General features: G+C 41.8%; 1 protein-coding gene across 1 annotated transcript in view; it reads left to right on the forward strand.

Moving 5' to 3' along the window:
- The window catches only part of LMX1A (LIM homeobox transcription factor 1 alpha), a 151195-nt gene that overhangs the window by 101037 nt on the left and 32299 nt on the right, over window positions 1-17859 (forward strand). Inside the window, exon 3 of the mRNA XM_003928067.2 lies at window positions 4624-4856. Within this exon, the coding sequence (XP_003928116.1) occupies window positions 4624-4856 (233 nt within the window). The remainder of the gene's footprint in view (window positions 1-4623; window positions 4857-17859) is intronic.

The following is a 17859-nucleotide window of genomic DNA, read 5'->3' on the forward strand; positions in this document are numbered from 1 at the left end:
TTCTGAAGCTGAGAGGCAGAGGAGAAGCATCTCGAGACAGGTTATTCTGAGGTGCTTCTGAAAGCCAAGGACAGGGAGGGCTGCTGTGGTGCCTCAAGGCCTGTGTTGAAAGTAAGACAGCGCGTGCACTTCCAATCCTGCAGCCCGCCTCTGACCCCAGAGGCCGCTTCCTCATGGATTCATGAGAGGTGGGCTCATCATCCTTTCCAAGCCTTGCCTTCCTTCACTCAAAGAAGTCACATGGCCCTCTTTTTTTGTGTCAATCTCCCTGGGAACTTTTCCTTAGCTTCCCCTTCATTCCACCCTCGAAACTTTTCTCTTCTTCTAGGAAGCTTCCAAGATAAAGCACAGTACACATGTATTGACTTAGACTCATAAACTAGCACAATTTTAGAGTTGGAAGGTGATTAAATGTTATAATTGGCCAGGCGCGGTGGCTCACGCCTATAATCCCAGCACTTTGGGGGGCTGAGGCAGGTGGATCACGAGGTCAAGAGATCGAGACCATCTTGGTCAACAAGGTGAAACCCCGTCTGTACTAAAAATACAAAAATTAGCTGGGCGTGGTGGTCCACGCCTGTAGTCCCAGCTACTTGGGAGGCTGAGGCAGGAGAATTGCTTGAACCCAGGAGGCGGAGGTTGTGGTGAGCTGAGATTGTGCCATTGCACTCCAGCCTGGGTAACAAGAGCGGAACTCCATCTAAAAAAAAAATTATAATTATATATTCTATAGCTTTGTGCCATTCTATTTTATATTCCTGGGACATTGCTTTGTATTGTTCTTATATGCTGTTTCCTAAAGGTAAATCCCTAATGGTAGATGCAATTGATCTGTTCATTTATGTATTTATTTACTATCTCTCCCACAAGCATGTGAGCTACATGAGGTCAAAAACTTGCCTGTCTTGTATCCTCTTGTGCCTACAGCAATGCCTATCACATAACAGACACTCAGTATATACTTGTTTATGTACATGAATGCCTTTGGGATGAAAGTTTCTTTTCTTCCCCTCCCTAGAAAGACACGGAGTGTGGTATATTACAGGGTGTGTGGTGGATACTTCTGAATAAATGAAAGAATGAATGAAAAGAATAAATGATTGAATGAGTGCATGAATGAGATTTTGAGTGAATGGATTGGCAACCTGTAGGCTATCGTGGTAGTTGGCCTGTCTATAGGAAAATGCTCTTCAGTTGTTCATATTTTCTTAGCTCCTGCCAAGGTGGGGCTCATTAGCAGAGCAAGGTGGTCTCAGTTCCCTGGATAGACTCTGATTCAGCTTGTGACTAGCTTTATGAAGAGGAGAGTGATGTGGAGTTTTATCTGCTTTCTCTGGCCATCCTATGCCCCCTTGGCATTCTCTCCTGTATGCCATCTGACCCTTCCATATCTACTGACTCCTCTGGCATGTGGGGACAAACAGAGTGTTTTTAAAGTATTTTCCGCTCTATTTTGCTACTACTTTAGAAAAGAAAAAAAAAACTCTTTACTTTGGAAATAGTATAATGAATGCTATAGTGAATGAATCACGGAGATAATCTTAGGATATATTGTGTCTGTGCTTATGCCAAAGTTTTGACACACACAATTATGTTATCATCAAGCAATTTAAAAAAGAATAAAAGAAACAGAGGGATCTGCTTTACATTTTAGTTTTTTCATAGGTTGCCTTGAATGGTTATTTCTCTGGAGTGACAAGGAAGAGAAGAGACATCTTTATTGGGTATCTATTATGTGTCAGCTCCTATGCTAGGCTGTTTGTATATATTATGTTATTTCAGAAAGAGGGTGAACAAATTAGATCCATGAGTCAAATAAAATCAACTTTTATTGAGTACCCACCATGTGTGAGAGTATATAAATATTCCACAGGCCTTGTTCTTGAAATAGGAGCTGTTGACAAGATAAGTTATAAACATGGGAAAAGTAAAATAATAAGGCAAGAGTAAGATAATATTTTGAGCCAGCAATTGCAAGCAATGATGGTAGGATTTTTGTAGCTGGAAGAGATTGGCGTAACATCTTAATAGCAGACAGAGAAATGAAGGTATGAAGGCACAGGCTAAACAACCTGTCCAAGATTTTGCATGGTTATCTGTAGAGCTGGCAGCAGAACCCAGGCCTCCAGTGCCCACTACTTTTTGTATTGTCGTTTTGAGACATCTCCGGATGACAGGAATGACCCACAGAGGTAGTTCCTGGTATCATCATTCAAAGGAGGGGCAGTCACTTCAGGCTGGGGGATGTAGATCAGGGCAAGATTGAGGAGAAGGTGGGAGCTGCTATATACCGAAGGGTGGTTTGGGTTCAGATAAATTAAACAGGAAAGGAAGGCTTTCTAGAATGGGGAGATGGCATAGACAGGCTCAGAGGTAGGAAATGAGCAATGTGGTATACTGGAGTCTTGGCTTTATCAATACCTGCCAGCTCTGACCACCAGGACCCTGGGAGCCATGGCCCATGTTTTCCTATATCCCAGCTGTGGGTTCTGCCCCTTCTTTCTGCCTTGCCTCTGCTGCATGAGTCCTGACCCTGATCATTTCTCAGCTGCTCATTCATCTGACTACCTCTGTTTCCATTCCACTTTTCAAACAGCTGAGAGTTCGTTTTCCGAATTCAGATATTACCATGTTAAAAAACCATTCAAGCCTGGCACAATGGCTCATGCCTGTAATACTAGCACTTTGGGAGGCCAAGGTGGGCAGATCACTTGAGGTCAGGAGTTCAAGACCAGCTTGGCCAACATGGTGAAACTCTGTCTCTACTAAAAATACAAAAATTAGTCAGGCATGGTGGTGTGCGCCTGCAATCCCAGAATTCTGGGATCCCAGCTTCTCTTGCTTCTGGAGGCTGAGGCAGGAGAATCGCTTGAACCCAAGAGGCAGACATTGGAGTGAGCCAAGATTATGCCACTGCACTCCAGCTTGGGTGACAAAGCGAGACTCTGTTTCAAAAAAAAAAATTCAGAACTTGGATATTATCATGTTTAAAAAAATCATTCAATCCTGGCACAGTGGCTCATGCCTATAATCCTAGCACTTTGGGAGGCTGAGGTGGGCCAATCAGTTGAGGTTAGGAATTCAAGACCGGCTTGGCCAACATGGCGAAACCCCGTCAGAAGGGGCCAGAACCCACAGCTAGGAGAAAGGAAAGTATGGGGCATGGGTCCCAGGATCCTGGTGGTCAGAGGGGGCAGGTAATGATAATGCCAGTTACTTGCCTGTCCAACCCCTTAGTGTGTGATTGGGTCATGACTTAACCTCAGCTGCCACCTTTCTGGAGGTACCTGCCTCCAACTTGGTGGAGTGCACCTTACAACCTGAGCATCCATGCCTATTCATGGCTCCAGGCCTTCACACAGGCTGCTTCCTCCCCTTGGAATGTCCCTCCTCCCACCCCTTTGTGCCTGCCAGCCTTCCTTCCTTCCTGTCTTTTGTTTGATTGAGATTTATTAAATACATAATAAATGCACCCCCCAATCACTCCCTGCAGGTCAGTTGTTTCTCCCTCTACTCCCACAGCCCTCCACTTTAATTAGTTGGATATGTCTGTCTATTCCATTAGCCTGAACTCAATTCTGAGAGGGATTTTCCTTTATTCATCTTCAGACCACTAGCACTTACTACTTTTGCCTTGGTGTATATAATAGACACTCTGCTTTGTTGAAAATAAACGAAAGAAGAGTTAAGTTTTGAGAGATAGGCTGAATCTATTGAATATCAGGCTGAGAAGTTGGGATGCAGTTTCTCAGAAACTAGATGACACATCTAAGATCTTACACACTTCAAGAGCTTGTTAAGCATTCACATTCTGGGGCACATCCTTTTACACACTGGTAAGAGTGGGCCTGGACGTTTCTGTTACTGTTATTGTTGATTTAAATAATTTAAATAATACGCTCCCCCAGGGATTCTGAACAGCCTGCCTGGGGCCAGTCTGTAGACCAGCCTTTGAAAGCATTGTGTCATGAACCACAGCAAATACATTCTGGGCGCTAACTCAGATACTCTTCCTTTTTTAATTTTTAATTTTTTAAGTTGTAGGGTACATGTGCAGGATGCACAGGTTTATTGCATAGGTACATGTGTGCCATGATGATTTGCTGCACTATTAGCCCATCACCTAGGTATTAAGCCTGGTATGCATTAGTTATTTTCCCTAATGCTCTCCCTCCCCACACCCCACCCCCTGTCAGGACCCAGAATGTGTGGTTCCCTTCTCTGTGTCCATGTGTTCTCATTGTTCAGCTCCCACTTATAAGTGAGAACATGCGGTGTTTGGTTTTCTGTTCCTGCATTAGGTTGCTGAGGATAATGGCTTCCAGCTCCATCCACGTCCCTGAAAAGGACATGATCTTGTTCCTTTTTATGGCTGCATGGTATTCCATGATGTACATGTACCAGATTTTCTTTATGCAGTCAGACACCCTTCTTAGGCCTTTGAGTGACTCAACTGAATGCTTCGATCTCTTAGGGAATAGATAACCTGGATTTAAAGTACATTCCATTCTAACATTTGTATTCAACTTCTTGAAGATCCTTCTGCTGTTGACTTCAGGGGAGACCCAGGACCAAGCCAGATTTTACTCATGGTGCATGTACTTCCTTTCTCCCTGCTGCCAGGCTGTTTGCTGTCAAATGTGGGGGCTGCTTTGAGGCCATCGCACCCAATGAGTTTGTTATGCGGGCCCAGAAGAGTGTATACCACCTGAGCTGCTTCTGCTGCTGTGTCTGCGAGCGACAGCTTCAGAAGGGTGACGAGTTTGTCCTGAAGGAGGGGCAGCTGCTCTGCAAAGGGGACTATGAGAAGGAGCGGGAACTTCTCAGCCTGGTGAGCCCAGCAGCCTCAGACTCAGGTGAGTGCCAGGTGGTGGGCAGGGCTGCGGTGGGGTGGGTAGCCTGGAGTGGGGTGGCTGTCTGCATTGTTTCTTCCCTAGAGGGCCAGCCTCCAGGGCAGCCTAGCTCCAAGGCAAGGCAGTTCTGTGTTTTCCAGGAACTTTCTTTGTAAACTTAGAGTAATCTCTTATCAGTCAGCGATTACCACTACGATTGTGCATAACAAATTACCCTCAAATTCCATGGCATGCAACCATAAACACTTCACACATACATATACAAGTGTCTGGGTTAACTGAAGTTAAGTGGACTTTGCTTCAGGCTTCCAGTTAGCTGGAGTCTGCTGATCTCAGCTGAGCTTAGCTCCAGGCTGTAGACAAGGTTTAGGTATGCTCTGTGCCATTCATTCCAGGATCCGGGCTTGAGGAGCAGCAGCCGCAGGGCATGATCCTCTGACAGTGGTAAAAGTGCAACAAGGCATACCCAACCACAGAGCACATTTCAAGCTTCTGCCTGTATCACATCTGCTAATATTCCATTGGCCAAAGCAAATGGCAATATCAAATTCAAAGTCAAGAAGAGGAGAAATACACTCCATGCACCACAAAACCTGCCCAGGTATAGATACGTATGCTATTAAAGAGAATGATGGATTGGAACCGATCATTTAGTCTCCCACAATCTCCGAACTGCCCTAAGCTTTTGCTTCCTCGTTTGTCAAGTGGGAAAGGTGGACTCTATCTAAGGCTTGGCAGGTCACATAAAGAAAGGAACTAGATTGTTCTTTCTCCTCATCACCCGACTCGACCCTCCCTCTTATTGCCTTGAGGGTGGGCGAAAGAAAGGAGACAGGAGAGGTTCAGAGATTTTTACAGAGCAGGTTTCACAAGGCCACAGAAACTACATTAAATTAACACTGACTACATTAAACATGAAATGCCTTTCTGGAGTGTTGGTCCCCACTGCTCAGCATTCATCTTATCCATAGTAATCTGTGAGAAGCAGTTAGGTAACATCTATGTGATTTTATCATTTCTTGCCATTGCCAATTCCAGTCCATTTCCAAGCCTCCAGTAACCTCACTCTGTCCATTTCTTCCACCTCTTTGGGAGTTTCTGATCACTTCCACCCTTCCCTCCACCCTTACAAGGCCCTAGCACCTGTCAGTGTGTCTCACCCACTCTCAAATCTTAAAAGTTTATTCCTTCTCTGCCTCTTTCCCTCTCTCTTTTGTCCTGCTAGCTTATCCTTTGAGCTTCCTTTTAAAGGCAACTTCATCAGGAAGATCTCTTAATCCCTCACGCTGGGTGAGTTTACCCTTAACTTCTCCTCCTGGGGTATTTATCCTACTTCATTGTAGTTACACGTTCGGTTGTTTCTTATTCTTTTCAGAATGCTAAACTCTGTGAAGGACAGTGTGTGTCTTATTTACCACTAGATGCCAGGCCTAGCACAGGCCTGCGACACTGAGAGTGCTTGACAAACTCTGTTAAGAGTGAAAAAACACATGAGAAAAAAGCACCATGTTGTGGTGCTTAACTGAAAAAGCTCTGGAGACAGACAGGTGGGGAGCCTTAGCCAGGTTGGATTACTATATTTCTGTGACTTCGGGCAAATTTTGGAACCTTGCTAAGCCTCAGTCTCCACAGCTATAAAATGGTGATGGTCATGCCTATTAATAGGTTTATTGTTGGAGAATGAGAGAGAGTGCATATAAAAAGCCTGGAGTTCAATAAATGCTGGCGTGTAACATCCGCCAGTCAGTGTTTGCGTCTTTGTAGCAGCCATGTTCTGCGCCCTTTATGTCCGGGTTGGTTCTTGCCTGACCTTGCTTGCAGCCTTGAGAAAGCTGGCATCAGGAAAGCCCCAACTCCTATTGGTCTTACTGGCCTGACACTTTCCTGGATCTATTTCGATTTGAGGGAAATTTCTCCTTGTCAGGAACACTGGCACTGACATATTGAGTATCTTTCAGGGGTAGTTGGGCCCAGTCTAAAGCGTGTACCATTTGGTATAAAAAGGTCAACTCACCCTGTCATTTTCCTCCAGGCTTCTTGCTGTGCCAGCCCTCTCAGGCTTCCTCCTCAGAATACTATAGAATTTTGAATTTCCCAAGGGCTTAGCTGTTATGGTGGTCAGAATACCAGCATGACCATAGAAAGATGTATACACCCAGAGGGGCATACCATTCTTTGTCACATGGAAATAAATGCTGTGGTCTAGCCTTTCTTGATAAATATTCGTTTGGGGGCTTTGTCACTAAGTTATCCAGTTGGCACTGTGTGAAAGGTTTACAGATTTTACTTCACTACAAAATCAATAAGAGGCATCCATGCCCCCTGCCCCTGCACAAGAAAAAAAAAGGCAATAGGAATAACTGGATCTAAGCAACATTTACAGATTAATAGCATTATAATGCTCAGTACTAGGGAACTGCAACAGGTTCACTTTTCTGATCACATTTTCAGCAATATGTTCAGTGATGGGAATTTCTCTTTGAGGCTGATAATGACATATTGGAGTTTTCTAGTTTATCCATTCATATATTCATTTAGTAGACATATCTTGAGTGCTTGTATCATGCCAGGCACAGAGTCAAAATATGAATGACAAGAATGATGTGGGAATGGGGAGGTCTCCAAACCATATCAAATGAAGAAATTGTGTGTTTAGGATAGAGAAGTCAAGACTGAATGAGGAGACATAGTTGTGACCTTCAAATGGTTAGATCAGACCTATTTTTTTTTTCAGTTTCAGAGAACAGAATTAGAATTTGTTCATTTAATTATTCAACAAAATTATTGAGTGTTTACACTGCAGATAGAGGGTACAAGGATGTAAGTTTTAACACAGGAAATGCTAGAATGTCATTACAATTATTAGATGTAATGAAGAGTAAAACTACTCAAGAGACAGCACTCCCCATTCACTGAGAGTAATATAGATGAGGTGAGAGGGAAGGATCGTTCTAGAAGGCCTCTGTTATCCCTTTCAGCTCTAAACATCTATAATTATTTTTGTAGTTTTAAATGAAGTGACATTAAAGTCCCAACCAGAATCAAATATCTCATCTGGACTACTCATTTTGCCAATTATATGAATGCTGCCTGTCTCATATCATACATTTTTGTGTGTGTCAAAGCTTGCCTCTTTACTGAGAGGACAAACTTCTGGAGAGCAGGGTTGTAGCTTTTAGTTCCTTTGTTCCCTTAACAAAGCTTAGCATGATGCCAAGAGAAGAGTAAGTGATCAATACGTACCTAAATGAGTTAAATCTTCATGGAATGAAGTCTACATCATTGTTACCAGAAAGCAAACAACTGTAGCATCTGCCCTAGTACAAATACAGTTTTTCCTCTGGTTTCTGTCTTTCTACATATATATTGTAGATGTTTGGAAAGTATTTGTTGAGTGAATGATTGACTGATCTAGTATCTTAAACAGTTTTATCAATGACTTGGATGAAGACACAGAAAGCAGGTTTACTTGGTTTGCAGATGCCATAAACCTGGCACCTGGCAGGGAAGGCTGGTGTGGCAGCTGGTAATGTCAGTGTTCAAGAAGATTTTGACAAGCTAGCAGAACAGCACAATCTAACCATCGTCTCCCAAAATTCAGTTGTAATTGTATGAAATGGTGCCTGTTTTGAGGGATTCTACGTGGTGTTGTTGTTGATGATAAGGCCAACAGGAGCCAAGAAGACATATGTTGTGTTAATAGAACTACAGTGTCCCTAATGTGTAATTATACTTCCAGTATTTTTCTTTTTTCACTGGTCAGAGCACATTTAGAATATGTGGGCTAATTCAAATGACGCGTTTTAGGAGGTCATTGACTAACTAGAGAGAATCTTGAGGAGAGTGATCAGCTTGTTAAATCATAAATAATTAAAGAGACTCAGTATATTGAATAAAAATAAGGGCAAGGAACGTATGGGAGTCACACCCAAGGTTGCAGACCCATGTGGGGAAGAAATGAGAGATTTTGGTTCAACATAGGGTAGAACTGTGTCTGACAAATGGTCGGACTGGATTGCCTTTATGGGAAATCAATTGCTTATCCCTTAACATTTTAATTACAGTTGGTGGAAGACTGCATCAGTGACCTCTAGAGTGGCTTACGTCTAGGATTCTAGAGGGAGGAAGGAGAGAAGGGGGCACTGTGCTCATTACTTGTGTTATCAGATCACTTGTACTGCAAACCTCAGCATCATGCAATATACCCATGTAAAAAAACTGCCCATGTATGCCCTGCATCTAAAATAGAAGTTGAAGTTATTGTTTTAAAAAGGATCTATGGTTCTGTGATGCTGACTGATCTTACTCAGAAGTATGTGACATGTTCACATCTACATGGGACACCAAATTCAGGATACCTGCAACTACTGTGTGCTCTTTTCTGTTGTGGCCGAGCCTTTTTGTCCTGGTCCCTGGACAGACTCCCAAGCAGATGAATGGAATTTGTAGCTAGAGTCAGATGACTTTCTTTGACACTGGGCAACCTGGATGCCCAAGGTCTCCCGGAGAGACCCTAAAACATTCACAAACTTCTAGAGAAGTCTCTAGAAGTGCTCTTCTTCTTCACCAGAGAATCACAGGCTCTTGAAATTGGTAGGCACTTGGGAGTTTATCCAGTCCAAGCTCCAATCAGATGCTCATCCTGCCTCTACTTATTTCCTACCATGGGGAGCTACAGAGATAGAGGGGGGAAATAACTACCAAACTGCTTTTCCTCCTCTCTGCTCTCCACTCCACATAACACTTCTGACAAGCTGTGTAGGGGTTCTCCCTGCATACCAAGCAATTCTCCAGGGGACACAAGCTGGTTGTCCTCTAATTCAACTTAATTCTGACACTGTCTACTTAGAGGTAACATCAGATCCCACAGGTTAAGGGCTTGATCCCACAAGACTGCCAGCCCCGACCCCACTTAAGAGACCAATCAGTGACAAGCAGTAGGTTGTCAGCTGTATTTCTAACTCACTGGGTGTAAATCATAGGATCCCTAATTCATACCCACTGAGTTAGAAATATAGCTAAGTTTCTATATTTCTAATCCAGTGAGTTAGAAATAAAGTTAAGTTTCATTTAATTTTCTAGACAAACTTACACTTTACTTACATTTACTCATTTACCACAAAGGATATTTTAAAGGATACAGATGAACAGACAGGTGAAGAAATTCATAGCGCAAGGTATGGGGGAAGGGGTGCAGAGCTTCCATGCTCTCTCTGGATGCACCACCTTCCAGGAACCTCCACATGTTCAGCTATCCAGTAGTTCCCTAACCTTGTTCTTTGAGTTTTTGAGGAGGCTTTATCACTCAGGCAATGATTGATTACATTATTACCCATTGGTAGTCAGCTTAAACTTCAGCCCCTCTCTCCTCCCCAGAGGTGAAGGATTAGGGGTTTATAGGTTCCTCTAATCATGCCTTGGTCTTTCCAGTGACCAACCCCCATCTTGAAACTACCTAGGGGCTCCCAGCCACCGACATCTCATCAGCCTACAAAAGATACTCTTCTCACTATGGAGTGTTCAAGGATTTTAGTAGCCTTTTGCCAAGAAACTGGATGAAGACCGAATATATATTTCACAACATCACAGGAGCCCTTGACTTCAATTCTGAGGGTAAAATGGTCAGAACTGTTATATTGAATTCCAACATCAGTCTCTGTATGTAAACTCAAACCATGGTCTTGGCTGTCCTTTCAGGAACTTCACAAAGTAAGTGTTTCCTCTGCATGGGGCAGCCCTTCAAGTTCAAGACCGAAATGCTCCCTAAGAGTTAAGCTGTTTTCTAAGTCTTGTCCTTTCCTTTATAGTTCTTCCTCATTCTTCCAACTAGGCCTCATTAGAGACTTTGGTTTCTATCTATGAAAATACTACGATCATTTTCAAAGGTACAACCAGGCAGGCGATACACTTTTCCATATGTGGTTTGAACCAGCACAGCATTATTACCGCCTGTAGTAGATATTATGTTCTGTTGATGTAGCCCATGATTTCGTTAGCTTTTTTGACCTGGGAGTGGAGGCAGGGGCTTGGGCCATGGCTGTGGGTAAGCCTGCCTTCTGGCTGGTCCATGTGGCATTTCTTATCTACCCCTCTTATCTTTATATTTTCTTTTAAAATCAGAAGTTACCTGAGAGTGTCCTGTGAAGCAGTTTTTAAAAACTTTTAAAAATAAGACTTTTTAAAAATTTTGAAGTGATATTTTAGATTTGCAAAAGAGTTGCAAAACAGAAGTTCCCATATACCCTTCATTCAGCTTCCTGTAATGCTAACATTTTACATAACCATGGCAAACTTATCAAAACTAAGAAATTAACATTGCTATAACACTCTAAACTATAGACATTATTCTATTTCATGATTTTTTTTCATTAATATCTTTATCCATTCCAGGATCAAACCCAGTATATCATGCTGCAGGTAGTTTTATGTTAAATTGCCTTCCTTTTTTCTTCATTTTGGAATCACCGAAGAATGTTGAGTCAGAATTTCATTTTTGCTCCTGTCTCAAACAATATCTTTATTTCCTTTTAGTGTCTTTTACCATGGGATCAAAATGCTTTTTTTTTTTTTTTTTTTTTTTTTGCTTATTTACCGTTTAAAATTTTTTCTTCCTGAAGACCAGTTTGCATTTTAGATTACGCCTAGGATTTATTCCTTGGCTAAGGCAGGGCTGTTTTAGGTGCTCTGCTTTTGTAGAGGGATTTTCCCAGGGGAAGCCTGGTTGTGAAGTCTCTGTCATGAGGGCCCCTTTCTGCAAAGAATGTTTTATGCTTTGGATGAATGCAGCAGTTGCATGGCCTCTGTTTATTGGGCAGTCTGTGCTGCACTGTGAGGCTTATGCTGCTTCTCTCCTGTTCTGCATTCATCTGGCCCTAGCATGGTGCCTGGCATGCAAGAGACACTCAGTAAATGTTTGTTTATTGTGTGAATAAATTCACTTTGTCCTGTTCATTTTGGCCTCTGATGTCCTTGGCAAAGAAGCATCATCTTCCAGTATAACTTTTCTTCTCACCGAAGCCAGAGAGAAGATCCCTCACATCTGCTGGAGTCTGTGAATCCTTCTTTCTCCCAGTTTTCTGTGGGACACAGGATGTTTGTGCTTTGGAAGATCCAAATGTCTCGCTGGACACTCTCATTGTGTAATACGTCTCTTTCTCCTCTTCTGAGTCTTGCTCTCCACTGCTGGTATTTAGACATTTGTCTTAATTTCCTTCTACAACCTTGGAACTGTTTGTCTTTTTTTATTCAATTCATTACAAAAGTATTTCATCCATCCTGTCTTGGAAATCTTCTTGTTCTTCAATAAACTAGACTAGAGAAGCAGTAGTTACCTCACAAATTCTAGAAAATACTGGACTCTTCCCTGTAATTATCCTCATCAGTTCATGGTCCTGAATTTTGCAATGAAAGATAGAAAAGGTCAGCAGCAGTTAGAAAGAAGTCTCATTCTCCGTATTGTACTGCATGGGGTTTAAAGCTAGACAGATCTTTGATTTTTTCCCATAAGCAGTGTGACTTTGGGCTAGCCACTTCTCCTCTCCAGAATGCTATTTCCTAATCAGTAAATAGGGAGCTACAGTACAACCTTTGTGGGTTGCTCTAGAACAAAAGGAGGCAATGAAAATCAAAAGCTTGAAACTTGATCAAGGCCCAGTAAATGGCAGTTACCATTATTATCTCCTAGTGTGGGAGCTGGTGTACTTATGGATGGCTCATGGGTCATCTGCTTTTTTCACCAAAGATCCATCATGTCTCACGTATCTCCTCTTCTGTCTTTGCTCTTTGGTTTTAGGCACTTATGGATAGCATACCTGGAGCATCTCAGGGTAGTACAGATAGGGTCTGTCATTTTGGGTGGCTAGGGTGCATAAAGTAAAGATGGGCTGATTTATACCATGGGCCCTGTGTGTCTCAGAGACACTCCCTGGCTTCTGAACATTCTAGCTAGTGTTGCATCCTGGAAAGTCAATGCAGAAGACTGGGGGAAAACAGTCTTGAAGTTGCTTCTGAGATTTAATAGGAATTTCAAGCAAGAATGGGAAGGATTTATCAAATGCAGCTATCTTTCTTTTATAAACCAGAGAACTGATAAATGCAGTGGTCGTTATTTGGGCTCTTTTAAATGCCCAAGTGCCTACTTATTACTGAACATTACATTTCCAGGCATATAGTATCCTGGGGGTGGAGCTCTCTGTGCCTCTTGGTCTGAGGGTGATGGTATGTCTCCCATCTTTGAATGAGTTGCTTTTGGAGCGGATTAGAATTTTTTCTTACAACTGGAGTCTTTGAGTCCAGAAAGAACATTGAACCTGACAGTTAATGATGCAGTGTACAGCTGAGCCAGAGTTACTCTATTCCTAAGTAGGCTAGCATTACTCTGTTACATGCCATAATCTATTTATGTCCTTCCAGGCGGCCACCTGACCAACATTTAATTCAACAAGTATTTCCTACAGACACCCACACTGTGTAAGACTCTGTGTTAAATGCCATGTTTTAGTTGCAGTAAAAGCAAGGCAGAGGAATAGTGAATGCTGAGGAGCACAATTGAGAAAAACACCTCAAAGCCAACATCCTAATGTCAGGGGAGCAGGGACCAGCTTTGTGATATAAAGGAACTGGCAGATGGGAAAGGGATATAGCTTGGAGAGCAATCTAGCCATTCTTTCCTTTAAGAAGCAGAAGGGTGAGTCATTTTAAAAATAATAATAATAAAAAACTTGAGTAGGTATTTGAAAGTACTCTGCTAAGCATATTGGTGAAGAAAAATATTTAAATAATATTTTATATTTTCCTCTAGAGCCATGTTTTCAAAAGACTCTATGGTAGCACTTTTCAGAAAATCTTAACTACAGCTAAGTAAAAAATACATTTTTTAATCATGAGCTAGTGTACACATTTATATGTGTGTATATAAGTTTCAACACTCAGACTGACTTGCTGCTTGCCCTATGTGCTGGTATTTTCTATTCCACTTATTTTTAAATTCTATTTTTAGGCCACTGTAGTAATTTCATAACCTACTCGTGGGTCATAACCAGAAGTTTGAAAAATACTGCTTCAAAGCACAATTACTTGCAAACCTATCCCCAGGTTTTGGAATTGGTATAAATTCCTTAAATGTCAGCCAGTAAGTATGTCTTAATGATACTTACTGTGCCAGGTGCCGTGAATAAGGCAAAAGGCACAAATGATATCATCTCTGGCCCCAAAGACTTGGTGCAGTGTCCTGAGTACAGTGAACATGTAATCACTGTTGTCTATTTTTATTGTTGTTAGTCTTATTAAGGAGACATCAAGAGTACACATATTTATATTACGATTAGTACAAAGATCTTCATGGACATTTTCTGATTTATTACTCTGGCATCTCTGGATGATAGGCAAGAAGCACTGAGAACTGCCTGAGCCATCCAGGTTGTTTTCAAAATCAACAGATTTGTCTCTTACACAGTATCACTGCCATAAAATTCCCTACCAGAATTGTTTGTTGCTCTTAGTCTGAGGCTCAGCAATTTTTTTTTCCTGTGGTGAACTTTTGTCTTCTAGTGTATTTATTTTGTCTTCATAAAGTAGATGGAGAAATAAAGACACAGGATACTCGAGTCAGGGATAAGCCAGAATAAGAACTTAATTCTACCAATTACCAAGTCAGGACACTTGATACTGACACAGAGGGGTTTGGTTCTTGCTATAATTATGAGTTGGGTAAAGTTTATCTTTGGTGCTTAAAAAGTTACAGGCAATATACAGGTTCAGACAATGCATTGTCCTTTTTCCATTGACTATACTTTATTTTTGAAAATGTGTTCACACAATAATTTTGAATAAAATGAATAATAAAAACCATGACTTAATATTGGCGCCATGGCTTCATAGCATATTTAATCAGTAATAGTGTGCCATCTGTGTGCATTCATTTCTCCTGCTTCACCTCTGTAAAAAATGGCCAAATGGGCAATTGTTCATTGTGATTTTTGCATGATGATGATGATAATGGTGTCAACAATTATTGAACTCTTAGTATGCACAAAGCATTACCTTAAATTACACATTTTACATGAATTAACTAATTTTACATGACTTACTCTGCACACCAAGTTGATGAGGAAGGCAATGCTATTATTCTCATTCCACAGATAAGGAAGATGAACAAGGAAAAGTTATTAATTTGCTTACGGTCCTACAGCTAACAATGGAAAGAACCAGAATTCACTTCTAGTCTAGCGCCGGCACCCTGCACCATTAAACACTATGCTGTGTTGCCTGGTTGCTTAAAATGCGCGTGTATATGAAAATGAACCTTACGTTTTTTTTCTCATGTTTCACTGACAGCAGTTTCTGGCTGGCTATGGCAGTGTTCCAGGCACTCAGTAGGACTTAGTACCTGAGAGATCCCAACTGAAGGACCTTTTCACATATAATTAAAGCAATGAAAACAAGGTGGTTTGAACAGAGTTTACACTCCCTTTCAAAATCAGTCACAAGTTCACCTTGATTTTTAACTTCCAGTTCCTCCTTAATCATTAATCACTAGCACTATACTTCTCATGGGTGCCTCTTCTAAGGCAATAGGAGGCTTTGAAGGATCTAAAGGCAATGTGCTATGTGAATTAAGAAGTGATTTTTTTTTTTTTGAGATGGAGTCTCGCTCTGTCTCCCAGGCTGGAATGCAATAGCATGATCTCAGCTCACTGCAAATTCTGCCTCCTGTGTTCAAGTGATTCTCCTGCCTCAGCCTCCCTAGTAGGTGGAATTACAGGCGCCCACCACCATACCCAGCTAATTTTCATATTTTTAGTAGAGACAGGGTTTTACCATGTTAGTCAGGCTGGTCTCGAACTCTGACCTCAGGTGATTCACCTGCCCTAGCCTCCCAAAGTGCTGGGATTACAGGTGTGAGTCACCATGCCCGGCTGTGAATGAGGAATTACTTTAAAAGTTCATGTAAGGTACTGTTACTGGATTTTTATCTTGTTTTATGTTTGTAATTTTTTGACAAACTTCTGGTTCTTCTGCTCCTGTGGGTTGATAGTAACAGGAAACATCAATTGACTTTTTGTTCAGATGAGAGGTATCAGCTGTGCAGCCCCCATCAATCAAATGAATAAAAGCACAACAGTGAAGTAAATTGGTACATATAAAAACTTCTAACATGCTGCTTCTGCAAGTTGACTTGTAATGTCCTACCATCTTTTACAGTTATACTCTTAGGAGAAATGAAGTCAATTTTGTTTTTCCAGTGGCAATGATGACAACGTGCCTCTGTCTATCTACCTTTACATTGGGTCCTCTTTGGGTACAATGATGGTGCAGTATGACTAGTGAATTTTAGGAATGCAGTCTCTGGACATGTAGAGTCAACCCATGACTTCAGTCTTTCATTATCTGAGCTAAATAACCAGGGACTCACTTTCTATTGTGAAATAAGGATCGGGGAGGAGGTGCAGGGAAGGTACTGGTTTTCTTGCACTGATGTTTCAGCTAAGCCTACCAACTAGATTTCCAACTAGGAGGTTTCAAGATAGATCTGAAGATGCTTTAGACAGTACTGAGCAGATGGAAGAATCATCTTTAACATTTCCCACTGCTCTGGTTTCTGTGACCAAGGAAAACCCTCAAAGTCCAGTTTACTAAGGATTGGTAGCAAACTAGGTACTCTGGTATTTGGTGCTATAAAATTATATTGAAAACTGGGTAATTTTAGAACCATCTGGATTCTCTTTTTTTTTTTTTTTTTTTTTTTTGAGACGGAGTTTCGCTCTTGTTACCCAGGCTGGAGTGCAATGACGCGATCTCAGCTCACCACAACCTCCGCCTCCTGGGTTCAGGCAATTCTCCTGCCTCAGCCTCCTGATTAGCTGGGATTACAGGCACGTGCCACCATGCCCAGCTAATTTTTTGTATTTTTAGTAGAGACGGGGTTTCACCATGTTGACCAGGAGGCCGAGGTGGGTGGATCACGAGGTCAAAAGATCGAGACCATCTGGACTCTTAATGGTCCAAGTCCAGGTTTGCATGGAGGCATGGTTGGGCTTTGTTTGTTTGTTTGCTTGTTTTTGTGATTCTGATCAGGAATTTGCATATTGTGTGTGCATGGGTGTGTAAGGTGGGATCAGTAAACCCAGATGGTGTTCAAGATAGAGTGTCTAAGCATTCCATCTCAGGACTCAGTGAGGGTGGGAAAGCAGTGACTGAACCAACTCAGCATCTGTTCCATCCATAGGAATTTGCTGAGTATTTACATGGGGCAAGGATTATTAGGCTTGGGGTGTGGAACACGTAGAAGTATATGAAGTTTGACTAGTGAGCAAATATTTTTGAGTACAGAGTATGTAGCAGTCCTATTGTAGCTGCTGGGGTGATATTTCTGCTTTCACACAGGTTACATTCTAGTAGAAGGAAATCATTAATAACTAAATAAATGGATACATAATGTTACATTCTCGAATGAGGGTTACCCTTCAAAGTATTTACCCTGTAAGACTTCTACTTATGTATTAAAAAATACTTTGAACTCCTGTGGAATGGACTTTCGGTATTTAATAGTCAGGGGTGCGGCCTGGGATTTTTTTTAAAGCTTCCTAAGTGAGTTAAGGTGCAGCAGGGTTGAGAGCCGTTGCTCCAGGAGTAGGTGAAGCTCAGAGGGATGGAGTTGAGGCACCTCAATCAGCCATTCTTTCAGTTGCAGAGCTTTGGTGTGGAGCCTTGGAGACTCGAGTTAAAAAAGAAGGCAGCATTTTCCTTAGAGTGAGCAGGTGTAGTTAGGGTTGTGAGAGACAGCAGCTAACACAAATCCATGTGTAAGAATAAACAATGAATATTTTTGTACAAGTGTGTCCCATGCAATACAAAAATTATTGTTTATTGGAAATGCTAAGTTAACGATGTGCCCTGTATTTGACCCAGCAGCTCCAGATATGGTGAGAATCTGGCAGGAGTAGGGGAGAGAGAACCCACAGTGTGGTGATCGGTGCTGGAGCCTGCAAGCCTGTACGATAGATAA

This window comes from Saimiri boliviensis, chromosome 19, assembly GCF_048565385.1.
Source record: "Saimiri boliviensis isolate mSaiBol1 chromosome 19, mSaiBol1.pri, whole genome shotgun sequence".
In the NCBI taxonomy this organism is placed as follows: Eukaryota; Metazoa; Chordata; class Mammalia; order Primates; family Cebidae; genus Saimiri; species Saimiri boliviensis.